At 36.4% G+C, this 20,740-nt stretch overlaps 1 protein-coding gene across 11 annotated transcripts in view; it reads right to left on the minus strand.

Moving 5' to 3' along the window:
* The window catches only part of LOC129725427 (fat-like cadherin-related tumor suppressor homolog), a 682,871-nt gene that overhangs the window by 39,360 nt on the left and 622,771 nt on the right, over positions 1-20,740 (minus strand). For 9 of the 11 annotated variants that reach the window (XM_055681264.1, XM_055681263.1, XM_055681262.1 and 6 more), the window contains one exon: positions 11,096-11,119. The exons of the other annotated variants lie outside the window; for them this stretch is intronic. In XM_055681264.1, coding sequence (XP_055537239.1) covers positions 11,096-11,119 — 24 coding nt within the window. The remainder of the gene's footprint in view (positions 1-11,095; positions 11,120-20,740) is intronic. 11 annotated transcript variants of the gene reach the window in all.

A 20,740-nucleotide genomic window follows, 5' to 3' on the forward strand; every position in this document is an offset into this window, starting at 1 on the left:
TCGCACGAAGGCACGCACTGCGAAGGTCGGCTATCGCGTCCGTCCACCAGTAAACCGGTTGCTTCCCATTCCTAGGTTGGCGAGTCTTAGGCATGGTGGCGTCGCACGCCCGCGATAGCATAGCAACTAGTTGGTCAGTAGTCGGGCGGAGCCAACTGCCCCCCTCGCGCTCCCTTCTCATTGCCTCTTCGAATACCTCGGCATCAAAGTGCGATGTCTTTCACCCGCGACCGGTCGGAGTGTTGGCTCTATCCGTTGCTTGCCGCCTCTCGTTGTTGTCTACACTATAACAGACCGGCTGGTGGTCGCTATTAGTGTAGCCATCGTCTACCCTCCAGTTCTTGATCAGTCCTGGGCTGGAGAACGTCACGCCAATGAACGACTCCGCACTTTTTCTGCTAAATGTACTTTTGTTCCCAACATTGGCCAGATCTGGGTTGAGCTTTGCCAAAGCCTCCAACAGGATCTGGCCCCTCTGGTTCGTGAAGCGACTTCCCCACTCAACAGCCCAAGCGTTGAAGTCGCCCGCCACCACCAACGGAGTTAGGCCCGTTAGCTCCATGGATAGGAGGTCGACCATCTGAGTGAACCTTTCGCCAACAACGTGGCGGAGCAAAGCAACTGCAGTAGAACACTCCGTTCACCTTAGCAACTACGTACCCTTCTTCTGAGGTTGAGACAACCTCCTGAACCGGGAACTTGCTCGTCGTACATATGGCCACTATACTGGACCTATCCGCAACCCAGTTTCCGTTTCCGGGAGGGATGCGGTAGGGGTCCGATATGATGGCGATGTCCGACAACGACTCAGTGGCTGCTTGGTGTAGCAGCTGCTGAGCCGCGAAGCAATGGTTCAGGTTCAGTTGCGTCACCCAAAGCCACGTTCTGTGAGCACCAAACTGTAGGGCTATTTGTACTGTTAGCAGATCTTCTTTCTCAACTGCTCGAATAATACGTAAATTTTGCTCCAAGGTCAATGGGATACGTATTTCACGGTTTATTACTCTCAAAATGATGACACAAATAAATAATAACACATATGACACTCGGTTGCATTAGAAAATAATCAAATAAATTGAATTGAACACAAGGCACAAGAGAAAATGATATTTCAAATACGCTTTCTACTACTGGAAGAACATTATACTTGATTTAGATTTCTTATTGAAAAATCGTTATGAAAACGAAAAATAAAGCGTGAGAAAATCGAGCGTGATAAAAACGACTGTTGATAATATCGAAAAAGCACTGTATTAGCAAAACTTATCTTATATTTTTTTAATGTTTTTTTGAGATATTTAAATTTGAATGCATTCGAAAAAAAAGAACGAAAAAAATTTAAAAATAGTGGATTCCTTTATTTCCCAAATTAGAAGAGACAGATATTCACTGTGTTCTACGAAGTTTCATTTCATGTTCTTCAACTTCATTGAAAACTGCAAAGTTTTGGCCTGAAATCGAAGAAGGTTAGTATCGCAGCATCATCTTTGAAGCCAAACAGCGAACTAAGTCAAGTATCAAGTTTCACTAAGAAACTTTGCTGAGGACCGGAAAGCAATTGGATGGAGTATCAGAGCTTCATGAAATAAATGCACAGGAATCGTTTACATGAAACATTGTATTCGAATTTAAATATCTCAATAATACAAAAAACATATCTTTCAAAAGTTTAGAAATTTAAGGTTTCTTCATAGAGAATTTCAATAAAATATCATGGTTTACTGATATTCGCTAATACCTGAAACTTTAAAAGCTAATTCAGAAAATTTTCTAGCTAACAAAAAACAATAATTTCCCCGAGTTGATAAGTTTATCACAAAACAACGTGAAATTCATACAAATGTTACAAAAACTCGTATATATTTGGAAATTCAAATGATAAAAATTTTATATAATCTACAAAGCTTCATAAAATTTTATTGCCTACAAATTTTTCGAAAACCGCAATGCTTTAGTGTAAAAGAAAAAGTTGGAGCCCCTAGTGTGTGCAGAAGCCTACGCCAAAGTGTCGCCGAGTTCGTCGTTTCAACGTTATGTTTACGAAAAACTCATCTGAGTCTATGAAAAAGTTATCTATCCTAGGGGCGACCAAATGTTGGTGGCACCGTTTCGGAATTCAAAGAAACTTTGTGGGTTTGTAGGTCTTACAACTTTACTTAGCAACTTTACTTATTTGTTTTTTTTTTTTTGAAAATTCGGTTGAACCAACATTTGAAGTGGGTTAAACCGATATAGAATAATTAACCTATACTGGACCCCTTTATTTTATTAACCTATAGTGGAACGTCAGAATAAATTAATTTTTCTTAACATACATCGGAATTTAAAAGTATTTGTGATGTAGACTGACTGGACAAAATGTTTCCCGATGGATTTTTTTTTTCTGAAAATCACTCGAGTTTCCGCACAGTACCAAAAAATGAAGTTTACAACTAATACAAATGAAAGCACAACGGTTTTTAGCACATTAAGTGAAAAACATATATATTTTCACACCGTTAATAATGCACAATACAGAATTGTTTTAAACCATGCAAATCTGTACGTTAAGTGATATAAACTTAATGCTTTGAATGTACATATGCATGCAAATTAACAATATATTAATTTACATTGCATGTGAATATAATGCCACATGGAATATTTCATGGTTTCCAATGCTCCAATTATGTACGTTTAAAGATATGTAAATTTTTTTTACTGTGCGAATGAATTGAATTTATGTGGTAGGTGGTACACTATAGGAAAGAAGTTCACTATAAGTTAATTTACCCTATCTGAATTTATATCGGAGCTAGAGAGAAATTGTACAGAGATGACGTTTAGAAAAAAGTCTGAACTTTTATAGCAAAATATTAAAAAAATTGAATTTGAGACCTTGCAATGAAAAAAAAAATATTTTTAAATCGAAAAAGATTTTAAACAAATCAGTCATTTCAGATGTTGGGTAACCAAACTGTTTATTTCAAAAACTAGTTTTGAAAAAAGTCTATGATGTCCGACATTTTGAAAAACAATTGTTTGTTTTGAGTTGTTTTTTTTTTTCAGTGTAAGAACTCAGATTCAATTTCATTAATATTTTCATATAAAAGTTTAAACACTCTTCTAAACGTTATCCCTTGACAATTCTCTGTCTCTTGTTAATTTTCAGATACATTGATTTAGTAAAAACTTGGAAACACAATGTTTCAGTGATTTTTTCTTTTTAATTAATCGATATGGGTCGTTATATACGAAGTGTCCATACGACTTGGACACGACCTTCACAGATTTGGCTCAAATTCGGGGAAATTATTCATCTAGGTTCACTTTGAACAAATCCCAATTTTAATGCCAACGTAACATGTCCGAAAAATACTAATAAATAATTTTGGAAGAAAATAAAACAAGGAATCCAGAAAAAATATAATTTTTGACCAAAAATTTTGTCGAATTGATTTTTCTTGCATTTTAAAACTAATTTTACATTTTTCGGCAAATGTAGCTATTTTTATTCCAAATTTGATTATCACATCGTGTTTCTAGGAAAATTTTACATAAGAAACACTTATCAGCCCTAGGATATATGATCCATTTTCGAGTTATAGCAGATAGATTATTTTTGTATTTGAAAACAAAACTTGCAATTTTCGACAACTGCAGCTAATTTTGTTCTAAATTAAACAGTTTTAATGTGTTTCTCGCAATATTTTACGAAAAAAACAGTTATCACACCGAGGTAATAATGAGAATTAAAAAGAAATAAAACTTTTTCGCAAAAATGTTTTATTATATTACTTCGGGGTGATAAGTGTTTTTTGAGTAAAATTTCCCGAGGACCACGATGAAACGATCAAATTTGGAATAAAATGGGCTGCATTTGCCGATAAATGCAAATTTAGTTTTTATATACAAAAATAATCTATCTGGCAACACATCCGGTCAAAATTAATATTTGTTTTTGGATTACTTGGATTATTTTTTTCATCAATCACCTACCAGTATTTTTCGGACGTCTTGTGTCTTTAAAATGTAAGAAAAAATAATTAAGTAATTCAAAACTATTTTCGTAAAAATGTTATAACTTGAGATTGGCTCATATTACCTCGGGGTGACAAGTGTTGCCTACGTAAAATTTCCTAAGGAACACGATGAAACTATCAAATTTAAAACGAAATAAGCAGCGTTAGCCAAAACTATCCGGTTTTCTAAAATCGATTAACCGGAATAATTTGATTTTTCTGTTTTTTTTTCAAATTTTTACTTTGGAAGTTTACCTTTTCTATTTTGAGATATTTGTTACCATTTCTGTCCCTTCCAGCATATTCGGGACATGTCTGAGTAAAGTAAAATCAATCAATGTATAATTATTTTTTTTTTCATTTCTCAAGACTTCACCTCTTTTGCCCATGGAAATAACTTCTGGCTACGCAATAGCTGATGCACAAGCTGATGCTGACGATACAAGTGAAATGACAAAAAAACTTATTTTTGGTTTGCTGTTTGTAAATTTGAATATTCTCTTTTGTTATTCGATTATCTGAAAATTCCATAATCCGGAGTAATTTTTTTTTCAATACTCCGGATAATCGAGTGCGACCTGTAATATTTTTCTGGATTTTTTGGTTTATTATCTTCAAAACTCACTAACCAGCATTTTTCAGAGTTCTAACGTCCATTGTAAGAAAACTTAATTAGGAAATTTTAAACTAGTTAAAAATGCTATAACTCGAGATTGGCTCATATAACTTCGGGTTGATAAGTGTTTCTCAGGTAAAATTTTACGAGGAACACGATGAAATCATCAAATTCAAAATAAAAGTGGCTGCACTTGCCGAAAAAGGCAAATTAGGTTTTTAAATACAAAAAAAATCTATCTGGCAACACTTCTAGTCAAAAATGTTTTCTTTATTACTCGGTTTCTTCGAACTAATTTCTATTTTTAACAACGGCTTTTATAATGATGATGATGATGATGGTCCCACCTCATACCCCTACATCGGTTTGAGCTGGTCGATTTATCTATGAAAGATATTATTTAGAGACATACAATGTAACCAGTAGGCAAACAAATAACGGACTGGTTATTAATACAGACATAGTAACCCTTCAAAAGAATACCAATAATTTGAAAATAAAAAAAAAGCGATTTTTCAATAACATCATTGATCCAAGGCTCATCCAAAACATTTCCAACCCGAAAATTATCTGGATTTGGTTAGGAATCGAACCTAACATTTAGGAGCTTTAACTAATCAGAATTGGTTCTGGATAACGATCCAAAACTACGAGAGAGATCCTATGATACTATAGTTCTCGATAATGAGCTTCACAGTCCACAGGCAAACCCAAGCCTTTTCAGTTTTTTCTCCCAACCCTTTGTTATAAATCGTGAAAACAGATAAATATTAAAAATCTTGGTAAAGATATATATACTATTACAAACCAAAAAGCAACTTATCAACCCGATATGCCTTTATTTCAATTTCAGGGGTTTAACCCTGATGTACTCAGTATCCAGATTGTCTATGTCAGTCTACGCGCGCGTGGCTCAAACATGTGTAGTCAACTCATTTTTTTAACTCTACTATTTAATATTATTAGCTATATTCAAACATAAATCCATCATCATCAATTAACATAATAACTTAGTGTACCAGATAAATTAAAAAAAAAAAAACTTAAATATTACAATCTTCTCCATAATTTACAAAAAGTTCGTCGAAATCTGTCTACAAAACAGATTTTATGTATGAAATACAAAGCCTTTTGAACTCCGCCATTGTTGCTGCACGTTTCACTTGTCTGTGCATCGAATTGAAAAAGTTAATTCCTTTGTACAACAGAGAGTTCTGTGATCTACTAAATAAAAAGTGTGGTGTTCTAGCGTTAGCCTTCAAGTTCATTAAGGCAGACGGTATATTCTTACAAGTCTGTATCATATTTCCAGTTCGCTTTTTTTTCGCTTCCCCTGCTGCACATATTGTCTGCCTTAATAAACATGTACTCGGTTTATATCCCTGAAAAATTATCTATCTATAAAATGCTAAAAAGAGAACAAATAGGCTTTGACCAAAAACTGCTTAATTTTTCAATAAAGAGGGGTTCCCACAGAGCGGGGAGGTAATCCAATTGACACCAGAATTGTTTTTTTTTCATAGTGGACCTGAATGAATAATTCCTCAAATTTTCAGCCAAATCCGCGAAGGTTGATGCCAAGTTTGTGGTTTTTCGTGGTTACTCCGTTTGGAATGACCCGTATGCAAAATCGCCTAATTTAGTAAAGCACTACAAAGTTTTATTGAATTCTGAGAGTGTGTTGCGAACCCCGCAGTCTTTTTGGCGCTAAATCATTTTACGTTAGGCGCGCAATTCAGTTTTCGCTATTCGTCAATAGGTGGCGTTCTCAATAAGTGCTGGTCGATTTTGACATATCTTTTTGTGATGATCCCAGCTGAGTTATGTGGTAAACCAACCGTTTTGACACGTTAGTTAGTGTTACATCATTTATTTCATCAAAAAATGGCGGCTGAAACGCGTCTAGATTTAAAAAAATGTTTACTGAAATTCTAAGTGAACCAACGTGCCGTGATCGGTTCCATCCCTTTAAAGACGGTAATTTCGATGTTGACAACTGACCGCGTGAAACAAGGCCAAAAACCTTCGAAGATACTGAGTTGATGGAATTGCTCAATGAGGATCCATGCCAAATGCAGGAACAGCGTGCTTCGGTATTGAGAGTTACCTTCTTAACAATTTCCAAGCCAATGCATGTTATGATGCGATTCAAATAACGCGATTAGGTTGAGCACTGCGAGAAAAACGACCATAATACGAGCACAAAAACGTAATTCCGCTGCATGACAATGATCGGCCTCATACTGCCAAAGTCATAAAAACTTACAAAGAACCGCTCTAATGGGAAGTCCTACCTCACCCACCATTTTACCCATTAATAATTGCTCCATTAGATGGCACATGGTCTGGCTGACCAGAAGTTCTGTTCATATGACAGACAGACGAGCACTTTAAAATTTATCGTCACCGTATTCGAGCTCTGCCAGAAAGATGAGACAAAGTTGTAGCTATCGATGGGCAATATTTTGAGTTAAGTTGCGCATCTAGTATTATAATTATTATAGTATTATTACATTGGAACTTACTGCTAGCTCTAAAGTGTATTTCGCGAGAGACAATTTCCCCTCGCGAAATCACTGCCTATCCTTATTACTTTAATGGCCTTCCCTCGGCCTGTCTCTGTTTTAGTACCTCAATTCGTGGGTTTATTTCCACTTAGTCTAATTCTACCGAAAGCGGTGAGCCGTGCGCTCGCCACTCTGTCTTGTTTACAAACAATTGCCAGTAACTCATCCTCGCGATGCGGCGACGAGTTACCGGCCCATCAAGTACCGAACCGCGGGCTCTTGTTTTTATTAATTGTGCTTACAGGTGGTGGTTTTCGTCACCCAAGCCAAGCGGAAGATTTGGCTTCAACTGTACGCAAGCTCTGACCTACTTTAATGCACAGCTGAAGGCTGTGCCAACGTAGGAAAAATGCGGTAGGAAACCGGCTTTTTTCTGAGTTCTAAGTATGTCACCTAATGTGACGGAACCCTGTAGGCTTTTACAGGACGCGTGGGGGCCGTTACATTTATTTTGCTTTTGTTTTCTTTAAAAAAAAAAATCATTTTAATTGACTTTACAGATTGCATCTTTACGCTCATGTTAGAATCCAGTTGTTCAAAACGACGAGGCATGGTTTTCTGTATAGTTTCGTAGTGAGCTGCTTTGTGAACTTATTAATGAATAAAAGCAAAGTATTTTTTTGTAATGCTGTCACGCTTAACAAGCATAGCGTTACATTTTAGTTCACAAATCGGATACGTTAGAGCAGAGATGTATAACAATATTCTGGAATTTTTTTTTTAGTTTTAACGGCAATTTTCGGAGCCAGTCGGAATTTCACACTAAAATTTCGGTTAACCAGTGTAACCGTATTTCAATGATTTCTTCGTTGAAAACCTATGTTACCAAATTACTAGTATTCTTCAGAAGGTTTTGAATTGCTGTAAAACGAATAAATATAAATATGAAATATAAATATTATTAGAAATAATCCGGTTGCCCGGTGCGAAGGGAATAATTTTATGAAAGCTTGCTACCGAAGATTTAAACTTAAGTAGGGTCACAACAATCAACATAGCTTTATGAAAATCGCGTGATTTATTGCTTTGGACTCGTTGATTTGTGGCGGATTTTTCAAACTGAGAAATAATACTTTTTCAATTGAAGACGGTAGAAACGCTGTTAGAAACCATTCTTGTATTCAATTCTACCCCCTTTAAACATATTTATCCATGCTTGTCAAAAAGTTGTTGGGCGCCTTGTTGAGCATCAGAACCCGGCCATGCGGCCTTCGTTCCATGCATAAATCAAACCGAAGCCAGATAGTATCTCATTCCCATCGCATGCTGGCAACAAAGTCCGATTTTCCTTTCACGCTACCCCAGAGTGGAAACCAAAATCACGTTTCGTAATTATATGTTCAACAGGCCGGAACAGGCAGTGGTTTGCCGATTCCCCCGTAGTGGGCCAGCTAGACAAAGTCGGTAAATTTAGCAAAATTTTTGAATGGAAGCGCAATCCCTTTGTACTGTAATATTAACGTCAGCCGAGTGGCCATCGCGGCGGGTACCAAGCTAGCGCTTCGAAAGTGGACGGCAGCCTCGAATCGAGTTCCGCTAGTCGGGATTAATGCGGCCGGCAGTGAACGCGCCCGAATAAACTGGCCGGAAATTGGAATAGAATCATTTACTGGCTATTGGATTGCGCGTTCGTGATTGGGAATTCAAGTTGGTGCTTGGCCGTAATCGATGGGAAATGTAAATATTGGAGCTAATGTGTGCACGAACACTCGCTCTGGGGGCGTTTGGCGAAGTGCGTGAAGTATGTGCTGTTAGCGGGGATAGATATTTGCTCACCGTTCGGAATGTGCACGATTTTGTAGCGACTCTTTATCAAAATGCAATTACCATCTCGGGATGAGTAGTGCTAGAGTATGTAGCCGTCACCAATTGAGTCAACAAGGTTTGCGATTAGATTAATCTGAGAATTTAATTGTGCCTTTAAGTGCAATTATTTTACAAACTGATCATTGTAATCATCAGCTTAAAGAGTTCTCATACCAATCTGTAACGGTATTATCCCCGCAGGAGCAAGGTGTCGATGTGAAATGTTTACATAATCGCATATTACCCTATAAAAGATGGTTCGTATAGCTGTCGATAAGCCAGGCGTGAAAGTGCTGCTTGACACAGCAGGATTGGTCGCAACTCACGCTAGGTTACAAACTTCTACCTCCAAGTGGGTGTTGTTGGCTTACTGTGGTTCACCTGACTATGTAACGCTTCCGTTCAATCCACCATGCGAACCATTGAGCGGGACAACGAGAAATTGCTGCATCAGTTTGAAGCCATGTTAAAATTAATTGCATCGCGCCAGTGACAACGGCACCGATGACTCCCGGGCCATCGTCACATCGTCATAACTGGGGCATCGTTTCATCAAGTTCTGAGACTGCTACCGTGTCAGTGTGTTGTTTTCCTGTACAGATTAGGTTGCTTGCAGCAGTTTTCCACACAACAAGGCAAGATGTTTGTAATTTTGTTTGTGTTATTCGCCGAAATTGGAAAGTGTGCTTTGCTTTGCTTTGGTCCAACAATTGGCCTCATCATGGAATTCACAGTCCTTCAACCAGTTCCAGTGAATTGACATGTTTTCGCAGCAAACCGATGAAATGTTCCAGGAAAACAGGTTAGAAAGGGCAGCTAGCTATCATCCGATCTGTTTGTTGACGACAACTGTCAGAACTTGAAATGGCTTCCGTCAGGTGAGTGTTCGGTCGAGCAGCGTCGTGTGAAATGGACGGCTAAGATTCAACGATGTGTAATCATTCCCCTCAGTTTAATAAAGCATCCAATTTCGTTTTGCGACGTTTTCTTTCTCTCAATGGTTCCTCGTCAAGAAAAGTTTTCCATTGATTATTTTGCTTTGCTGTGCTGCGATTTGATGGCATTTTCTTGTCACTCTAGCGTGTTTTATTTTCAAATAGGTTGCTCTTCCAACTAGAGGGGGAAATTGCCATTAACCATGGACAAAGCACCGTACAACCGTCGGCATTTGCACCGCGTGCTGGGTGTTATATCAACCGTGCCCCGTATAGCTTCAGGATATTTTTCCCAATTCTATTCGCACGGTGAGTTTCCCGAGAATACTCGATGTAACTCTCGACGCACATGCGAGTAGTAAGCCAACAGGTACAGCTGAAACTTTTCGCGTTGAATGTAGTGTTTTTTTCACAAGCCAGGCGAAGCGGAAGAAAGCCATGATTTATATTCAAACACATGCAGATTTTGTTTCAAGTTATTTCCATTTTTCAACTGCAAAATAAACTTTCTACCGAGTAAACATGAAAACACAGCCGCACTTGCAAATACAGACATCTGCACAACACATTCATTCCGACGCAATAGCGGATGAACTTTAAATGTTTCGTTTCAACTTTTTGTTGCTGTTGTTGGTGGGTTAGATCTGTCTATTCACTTCAGCGCGCACGTATTATAAAAAACAAAACTTCATAAAAGTTTCCATACGAGGCTTTTTATCTGCTGCATCGCGCTTTCCCCGTGGCAAAATGAACCGCTGCGAAGCTGGGTGTGTTTTATGCATGCTAATTAGCAAGGCAGCGGTCATGGGGTGTGGGGATGTACAACTGGCTACGGATGACATAGGAGAAGGTTAACATAATATAGGTACGGAATGAAATATTCACTAGAACAAACATACAAGTGACCAAAAAGTGGTGACTGATAATAATAACAAACACAGCGCAAGTAAGGAACATCGCATGAGTGGAGATGACAAACATGTTCGTGCATTGCTGATATAGAACGTTGTGATATTACACGGCGTGCTCTACGTGCAAAGGGACAAGCACACGGACTTTGTTCTAGCAAAATAAAACAGAAAAAAAAACATCAATGGAACAAAAAAAAATGTCACACCACATCAAAACACGTTAGGGGCGGTTTTGGGAACATCGACAGAGAATACTCACATGGGCCGTTGGTACTGTCTGGCGCTGTCATCGGTTGGAATATCAGTATATTGTGTGTTTTTTTTTTCGAAAGTGATTGTTGTGCAGAGGAAAAAGTAGAAGATTAACATTATTATGAGACGATGTTCGTTAAGATTTTTTCTGTATATAGAAATTATTACAATTATTCAAACAAATGTACCTATATAACATAATCATTTGGAATTACGATTTATAATTGTTTTTCGAAGAAATGCGAAGAAGTAACTAAGGTAACTTTCGTTTGTGTTTTCAGTACCCAAATAAAGAAGATCAATGGTGTATTAAAGCATTCCCCCAAGGTCACACTCTTCAACATGATTCTTAATTAATTCTTTGCTTTGGAAACAAAGTTATGAGCACAGAGTATCTGAAAAGAACAATCTATTTTTGTTGTTCACATTTGTGACAAACAGATTTTCGCGATAATCGTTTAACTTTTTAGGAGGCAATTTCATCTGACAACAAAGAAAAGATTTTGCTAAGGCTTCGAACTGAGAAACAAAGAAAGGTTCTTTCGTTTCAAAATGTTCGGGGCCGCAATGAAGAGGGGAACCTTTTTGCTGTGTTGTGAATATTGTAGTCTGACACCGGGTGTCTCCATCGATACCGTATAAAAAGGGAACGCGTGGTTGTTTTCAGATTTTGATTATAGTTATTTCGAATTTTGTGCTGGAGAATTTTAAAGTCCCTGCCATGGAAAATACAGTGCCTCCACAGTTATGGGTCAGCTACAATTATGGGTCACTTTTACGCAAAGACGTCTATTCGCACGAAACAGAATACTTTTTATTAGCAGTGGTATTTTTTTAACTCACATGTAACCTCATTTTTACGATTAAAATGATTTAAATTTGATAATGTCACTAAAAACTTTAATTCTGCTTGGTGCAATAAGTGAAGTGACCCATAATTGTAGTAAAGTTACATTTTGCGGTGCACAATTGTGGGTCAGTCCATATTTTGTCAATTTTTATTACTTTTACATGATAATGCATCAAAACTGAATAAAATAACTTGTTATCAAGCTTTTACAACAATAAAGTAACTTGCGTTATGTATTTTGACGATTTTATAGACTAAATGATTTTGAATGCCAAAAGTGACCCATAATTGTGTCTTTTGCTATGTAAGTGATATTTTTCTTCCCAACCGATTTACACGCATCTACTGTAGTGAAACTGATTGTTGATCGAAAGTACACATCAGAACACAGGGATAGATAGTAAAATATTCGTAGTGGATATTTTCTGCGATTTTATATCCATTTTTGAACATTCAGACAACACGTTGACTGACCCATAATTGTAGAGGGACTGTAATTCATTAGTGACTTGTTTTCAACGGGTTTTATTTTCATCGTTGACTTTGATTGTCTGTTTCATATATGGCCCTATTCGATATCCCAACTTCGGCATTATTCTATTGAAATATTCAAAACATAATCATTATAGTTTTAGATATATAACTCATTTTCTACCCAAATGAATTAATTTTTTTCATTTTAGAGATAACTTAAGTTTTATTAAAAGCTTTTGCTTTATGAATTTCTTTAATAACTTGATCGATACTCACGAAATTTTAACTACTTGCTATAGAAGTAAAAACGAAAAATTCTGCTGTTGGTAACAAATTGGTTACTTCAAAAGTAATAAGATTAATTTTTGGTCCTTTTAATCTTGTCCTTTGTTTCGACCATCTTCAGAAAACAAATTTTTCAATGTGATTGTTTTCTGAAAATGGTTTAAACAAAGGACAAGTAAACCGAAACGTCAACAAATTTGTTTTGAATAGTAAGGAAAACCAACCAAAAGTCAATTTAAACTTGAAAAAATAAGCCACACGATGATCAGAGCCCGAAAATATAAAAAAACTTTCTTTGACGAATCTTATTGTTATTTTTACTACCTGACCCGGCAATCTTCGTCCCTCTAATTCTTTTACATAATTTTTAACATTCCAAATTGATTGATTCTTTGCGATTAGTTTACAGTCTGCAAATAAATGACGAATTAGATAATGGATATGATTAAATTCAAGAGATAAATCATTTGAAATTATTGATTTTATCGGAATAAGAACATCCTCGTGTTTTGGCTTCTGTGCGTCACCTCGATTCTGAAAATATTCATATTGGGTGATATTCGGTCATTTTCAGCTGTTTTCCAGGAACTAGAAGTTTTCACCTTAAATTTAAATATGGCGTCAGGAGTCGATTTCGGCTCCTGTACATCATCCCAATTATTTAAGATTGTTTTTCTGGAAAAAGTGTTAGAAATATCTGTTTAGTTTGGATAGGATACTACACCTTCCCCTTCCAGAGTGGAGGAGTACCAAACCAACATGTCAAATTTGATTCCATTTCTTGACTAGTTCCTGAATTGTAACAAATATTGTGTTTTATTCGTATGGGACCTCTCCTCTCCAGAAAAGGAAAGGGTGTCAAGCTACCATGAAGTTATTTTTTGCCCCCAAAAACCCCCCCATGTCAAATTTGGTTCCATTGCCTTGATTGATTCTTGATATGTGAAGAAATTTGTGCTTTGTTTGTGTAGAACCCCTCTCTTAGGGAAAAAGTGTGCCCTTGCACGGCCATGAACATATTTCCTGCCCCCAAAAAAACCCCACATACCAAATTTGATTTTATTTACTTGACAAGTTCTCAAGTTGTGCAGAAATTTGTGTTTTATTTGTGTAGGACCTCTTCCTTACAGAATAGCGGAGGGGTCTCGAGCTATCTTAATCACCTTTCTCAGCCTATGAAACCCCTAAACACAATATTCCATAAGGGTCAGACAGACAGACAGAGCTGCACTTATATATGTTTAGATATTTCAAAGGTAAGTTAGCTATTATTGGTAAGACACAGATGTACAGGTGTAGTTTTCGTAAATAAAATTGGATGCAGGAAAATAAAATTTTTTGAGATGTTTATAGGGGAACTGCTCCATCATTCATTTCATTAAGCCGATATTCACGAATAATGCACGGATTAAATACCAAATTTTCACGAAATCATTGAACAAATAAACTAAATATGCTTACGTGCACTTATGCAATCGTTCAACATTGTGTATTTAGTAAAATTAGCTAGATTTATCCTGAATTTTGTAAAACAAACCATTTTCCACAACGCTTCCATATCCATCTTTAAACTTGAATCACTGCTCAATTATTCATCTCACGACGCCCCCCCCATATTCATCACACTATTAATCATGAATGAATCACATTATCATGAATGAACGTAGCCGCAGCCCGTCGTAGTAGATTACCTAGATATCCGCTGTAGTTGTTTACGTGCAAAATTGGTAACCTAGGTAACTACTACAGTGCTATAGATTTATGTCAATTATGTCGGAATAATTCTACATTTTCAGTATGATTTTTTCGTATTAACAGAAACTGATTTGGCAACTTTTGATTTTCTTCAACGCAGTGAAAACAGATGAAAACACATACAGTTGGAATATAGGAATTGTAGAAATTCATCTCATATATTGCTATTAATTCAGGCTTGTTTTAGGAAATTTGAGGTGAACATTTCAAAGATTAAAGTATTCTTAGTGTAGTGAGTGATTTTGTTTAGTGATTAAAATCAAAAGTGCTCCGCTAGTGATGAAAAAAACTTTGGTTGGCTGCTGAACGAGTCCCGTTGTAGCCGTATAGAACAATGCGCGGATTTTGTTTTCTGAAGTAGATGATTGAATTAAATCAGTTTTCGAGTGCAGATGCCCGACAAATCTCGAGATATAGCATTTTTACCAAAATGGTTTTAAATTTCGTAATTAGTTTTTCGTAAAAATGCTATATCTCGAGATTGGCTCATATTACCACGGGGTGATAAGTGTTTCTCACGTAAAACTCTCCGAGAAACACGATGAAATCTTCAAATTTAAAATAAACTCAGCTACGTTTGCCGAAAAATGCAAATTTAGTTTTAAAATAGAAAAATAATCTATCTGGCAACACTTCCGGTAAAAAATAATATTTTTTCTGGATTCCTTGGTTTATTTTCTTCAAAACTCACTCATCACTATTTTTCGGGTGTCTCACGGCTATAAACTATAAAATAAATTAATTACGAAATTTACAACTATTTTTTTAAAAATGTTATATCGCGAGATTGGCTCATATTACTTCGGGATGATAGTTGTTTCTGACGTGAAATTTTCCAAGGAACACGATGAAATTATCAAATTTAAAATAAAAATGCATTTGCCGAAAAATGTAGATTTAGTTTTCAAATACAAAAATAATCTATCTGGCAACACTTCCAGTCAAAAATTTTCTTTTTTTGGATTCCTTGGTTTATTTTCTTTAAAAATCATCCATCAGTATTTTGCGGACGTCCTACATCTATGAATTGTAAGAAAAAGAAAAACGGAATTTTGAAGAAAAAGTGCCTGACTTTGCTACAAAGAGAGAGATCCCACAGAGCGGGGGGTATTCCGATCGACACCAAAATTGGGAGTTTTTCATAGTGAACCCAGATGAATGATTCCCACAGCTATGAGCCAAATCCGTGATGGTCGTGTCCAAGTGGCATGTACACTTCGTATGGAATGACCTATGTGTTTTCATGTTGCATGACGTGAATATATGGGCTGAGATGAATAATGGAGCAGTTCCCCTTATTATTTTTTTTTTGTGTTTCATGCCAGATTAAGTTTTTGTCTTATGGCGTAGATTTTAAAGGGGAAAATTACTGTCTACAACTTTATTGAAGACGTTATACAGAAATGAGCTTTTGAAAAAATAATTTTGATTTTTTTAAATTTTGTGTCAAAAAAAAGTTTTTTACAGGGTGTATATTTTATGGATAGACGAAATTATTATTCTACAACTTTGCCGAAGATGTCACACCAATTAAACAAACCGATCCGGCTTCGAAATTATTTGTTATTTTCAATACCCTTTTATATAGGGTCTTTAAACCTTTAAACCGTTTTTTTTTTAATTTTGTGGAATTGCACAGTTGCCAAAACGTGATCGAAATTATTTTAAATAAAAAAAAAGATTTCAGAGCCGTAGAGTTTTCAGCAACATTATTTAATTAATTTTGTCTCATTTTATGGATGTTGCAATTCTGTGAATAATCCACCTAAAATTGAGAAGCAAATATTATTTTTCTCTTTTTAGCATACTAAAATCAACTGTATTCGGCGAAATTGTAGCATATTTTATAAGAAACAACTTTTTTGAAGACACTACATATCTATCTGTCGTATATACTGTTGTGGAGTTTTTGATGGAACTTTTTTAGTAATTTTCTACAATTTGTCGCTAAAAAAATATAAAAAAAATGTTCGAGGGAAATTCTATAGAAAACTCTACAGTAGTCCATTTAAATAGTCTGATAGAGGAATAGTGCCTTCAATAAAGTTGTTGCTTGTAAAATGTGCTATAACTTCGTCAAAAACAGTTGTTTTTTTTGTACAAAAAAGAGAAAAATTAAATTTGTCTCTCACTTTTAGGTGTAACAATCACAACTTTGCTGAAGACGCTACAGCTCTAAAATATTTTTTTATTAAAATTATTTCAACCACGTTTCTGGAGCTTTGGGAACAGTTTGCGTAGTTGGAATTGGGATAAAATGCATCAAAATTAGAATTATTTCGTAATTTTCACAGCTCTTTCAGCCATTTTTAATTATAAAATGGTCACCCTATTTCGGAGCAGGTTGCCCTAATGACCCAACGAAAAAATACGGGTTTGGTTAACTTCGACGAAGATCCATCCATGCAATTTTGAGCACATTTGAAGCACTTTGGGTTATAAGTTCCGAAATAGGGTGACCATGAAAAACGGCTTTATTCGATGTATTTTATTTTTGAAAATTTTGAACTTGTGTTTCGATTATTGATCTTCTTAAATCAAATCAAGATAATTATTTTTAGTTAAAAAAAAAACAATACGAAAAACATCTGTGAGCTTTTACATGCAAAATATTGAAAATTCTGTTCATGTTTTCAAATAAAATTCACGTAAATTTAAAAAAATAACATAATTTTCAAAATTTCTCCATATCAGAGCCAAGGCGCCCTACAAATTGAAACCAACAGATATTTTTTATGTTGGGACAAACAACGACAAACAAACAATTTTTTTTATAGAAATAAAAATAACTTTGAGTTGAGTTGAGATATTCTCAATATCAGCATCGCAAATTGTTTCTCTTCAAAAGCCTTAAAAGTCGTTCAAAGACACTTAATCGGTTATTTTCAAAGAGATAGAAAAACTTTTTCCTGCAAAGTTGACTGCAAGGTTAACGGAGCTAAAATATTGTAGAGTAGTTTTTTCTTCTATGTACAAAGATAAAAGAATAGATACTCGATTTCATCGAAAATTTGGGTTACTCTCATTTTAGAATTTTTTTAAATTGACGCTTTATCATATGTTACAACTTTGTAGAAGAAAGTTTTACCTTATAAATGCTGCTCAGTTTCGGGACCATTGTGCAATGGCTACTGAACTTGAATCCCGGTTTGTGGGCATCATCTCGGTTCAGAAAATGTTTATATTGCATGAGATTGAAGTCGCCACCTTGGAATTAAAAATGAAGTCTGGAATTGATTTTCGATTTCTTGGTTTCATCCTAGTTTCGGAAACACTTATTAGACGGCATTTGACATTTTTAAAGTTTGTGATGTGGTCACGAAATTGTTGAAATTTTTTAGAGCAGTGGTTCCAAACTGGGACTCCGTGGCCGGCAAGAGAGCCGCGTGGCTCATATAGGAAAAGGGGGAGGCGCGAAGCTTTTAATAAATTTAACAGGTAATTAAAATTTCTTCCAGATATCTCTGTAAAAGTAGATTTTCATCTCTTCTGCGTATTAGAACCATGACGTAAAAAAAATAGATTGGCAGGATGATATGTAACTCAAAAATGCTGCCTCGTATTACAAAACTTCTATCTAAAATTCTTCTGAGAGGCCGCGAAGCTCTCCGTGCCTTCAGGGCGTCAGGGTGCAAAAAATTGCAACTCATTCCACAGAAGTTGTACCAATTTTCTTGAGTGACTGAAGATGCTACAGTTACCAAACAAATCGAATCTGGTTGCAGAACATCGCAAAAACATAAACAAACATATCTTTACAACAATCAGACTCAGCAATGAAATTTAAATTTGTAATAATAATAAAGCTACATATTAAATATTTCTGTTTATTGTTCAAAGGAATATTGCATACGAAATCAATTTTGAAATACAGGATCAGCATAGCTTCTTTCTGTTTACAGCTCAAGAAACACACTTTTGAGACGGAACGAAAACGTTAATGAAAATGCAATGGTGAATCAACACAAAAATAACAATGAGATTTAAAGTACAGCCAAGCAAAACCTCGCTGGTTTGATAATTCGCTTAAGCGGCTTAAAGGAAAATTATTCTTCATTGTCACCATGCATTGCTTGATCAAGGCAGAATTAGCAGCACTGAAATATAACGAAAAAAAACTAATAAAAAATTAATACATAACGTGGTACACAGCAGCCTCAGTGGTCAAATGAAGCAACTGACAATTTCGTTAGCACCGAAATGAGAACTGCGTGTGCTTTGGCAATACATAACCGGACAGCGCTTTGTTCCTCCTGGCTGCGAAAAGGTTTGGGGAGTCCCCCGGTAGTAGCAGCAGCCGTCTATTCTATTCCATTTGCCATACCCCGGGATCGTGTTGCTTTTCATCGCACTGCTATTATTTTCCGTTTTGCTGAAAATTATAACCAAACCGGAAAATAAGACATTGTCTTGGGAACCTGGGAAGCAGATATTTTCTCCTCTTCCTGGTATGCATTCTATTCTCGCAAACTTGTGGGAAGCAGAGAAGTCTTGGATAATGTGGGCGCGATTGTTGAAATTGTTTATCCTTTGTTTAGGATTTGACTGCTGTGCCGCAAGCGGTGTACAGGTGTTGGTATCTCCAGAAGAAACTGATGGGGGGTAGAGTGATTGTGTTGAGGCTTCTTGTGCAGACTGAAATAGATTTGGTACTATTGTTTCTTTGTGATACTTTTAACAGAAAGGAGCGAAGAGTCGGCTGCACCAGGAAGAAACATATCGAATGAGAGAACAGCTCTTTTTATATAATGCATCAACATGTATAATCACTGAGGGGTTAGTTGGATAATATTTTTATAAGTGAAGAAGTGAAGAACAACTTGACAATAAGAAAAATGAGAACAATCAATGAAGTATCCCTTACTGGTAAAAACCACATATTCTATCATGTCGCTTGTCATTTATGGATAGTTTGATCACCAAGCATCAAGTACTTTTTAGAAGCAAAACATGTAAAATGATACAGCATGCTGCACTGCAGTTACAAGAGCCCTCCGCAAAAAATGGAACAAAAAAAGTTTGAATAACAAAACCCGAAACTTGTCAAGCACATGCCGTGTATTCCTTCGGAACGTACTGTAAGCCTGAAAGTACAACCCGCTCGTGTGCGATATATGGTTGTGCTGGCAGTCAACTTTTTGCCGCTGCCGTTGAAACTGAACTATAAATCGTGTAACACCACACTACCGTCGTCGTCACGCGGGCTGCTGTTACAGGTGAAAGTAGTTTATCAGACGAAGGAATATTCAAAAATTACATAAAAAAGTGTGCTTGAAAATTCTCCACTTTTGCTTTTAATAATGTGATAAAAAAACAAACTGGTACGTTTTGTGTATTATAGCAACACCTCCCCCTTCATCAAGGCTCGTAATTCTTGAACAGTCCCTGCGAAAAAAAAAATAAGTACAGCTCCTGTAATTGCCATTATTTAAAGCAATGCAGAGAGGACTAAATATCTGGGTGTGAAATTTCTCACTCTAGCAGTGTGCTGCTATGCCGCAACTGGAATTACGAAACTGCTATAAATCTAGCACCTCATGTAATGTGGGGCTGTTTGCTTGTTACAACGATTAAAGGAATCCAATGGAGCAGGAACGGTTTTCATGTGGCAATCGATTAGCCGTTGAGTAATACTACGAAATTTATTGCTCCAACCTGGGTATTGGAGTGGTACCGTTTTGCTTTCACTAGTGTATATTTTCGCTTGAAATAATGCTCCGGCCAACAACAAGCAAGTACACTCGTCACAAAATCAATGAGCGCGGCTAAGATGCCATCGGAGACTGTTTCGGAAGCTTGGATAAGCAACGAAGCCAGAAAACGCATGCTATTTTGGCAAAATAACCCCCAGGGCGAGTGTTTGATTACTACTCGAGCCATCGAAGGAAAATACTCCACCCAACGTTGGGAAAACACTCCAGGAGAGAAAAACAAAACCGCTTCGATGTTATCCTGTTCGGGGTGTACGTCAGCGAAATCGAATAAATGGACCGATACCCGGGTTATTTTTAGGACTATTTGCTCGCTGATGGGACTTCACATTTTGGGTAATGTTGTTCTCATATACGGTTGGAAGATGGTACTTAAGATTAGCTGATATTGGAATGATGGTAGCTGATGGGATAAGTAAACCAACACGAATAAAAATACTCGAGCAATAATTGTAATGGAAAGGGAGGGTAAATCATTGTTATTTCAGATTCGTCTGGCTACATTTGGGCTTATGAAGAGATTATTGCAATAACAATTTTATAATTCAGACAATTTAGGTCTGTTGTACAATAACCT

The sequence above is a fragment of the Wyeomyia smithii genome, chromosome 2, assembly GCF_029784165.1.
Source record: "Wyeomyia smithii strain HCP4-BCI-WySm-NY-G18 chromosome 2, ASM2978416v1, whole genome shotgun sequence".
NCBI classification, from domain to species: domain Eukaryota; kingdom Metazoa; phylum Arthropoda; class Insecta; order Diptera; family Culicidae; genus Wyeomyia; species Wyeomyia smithii.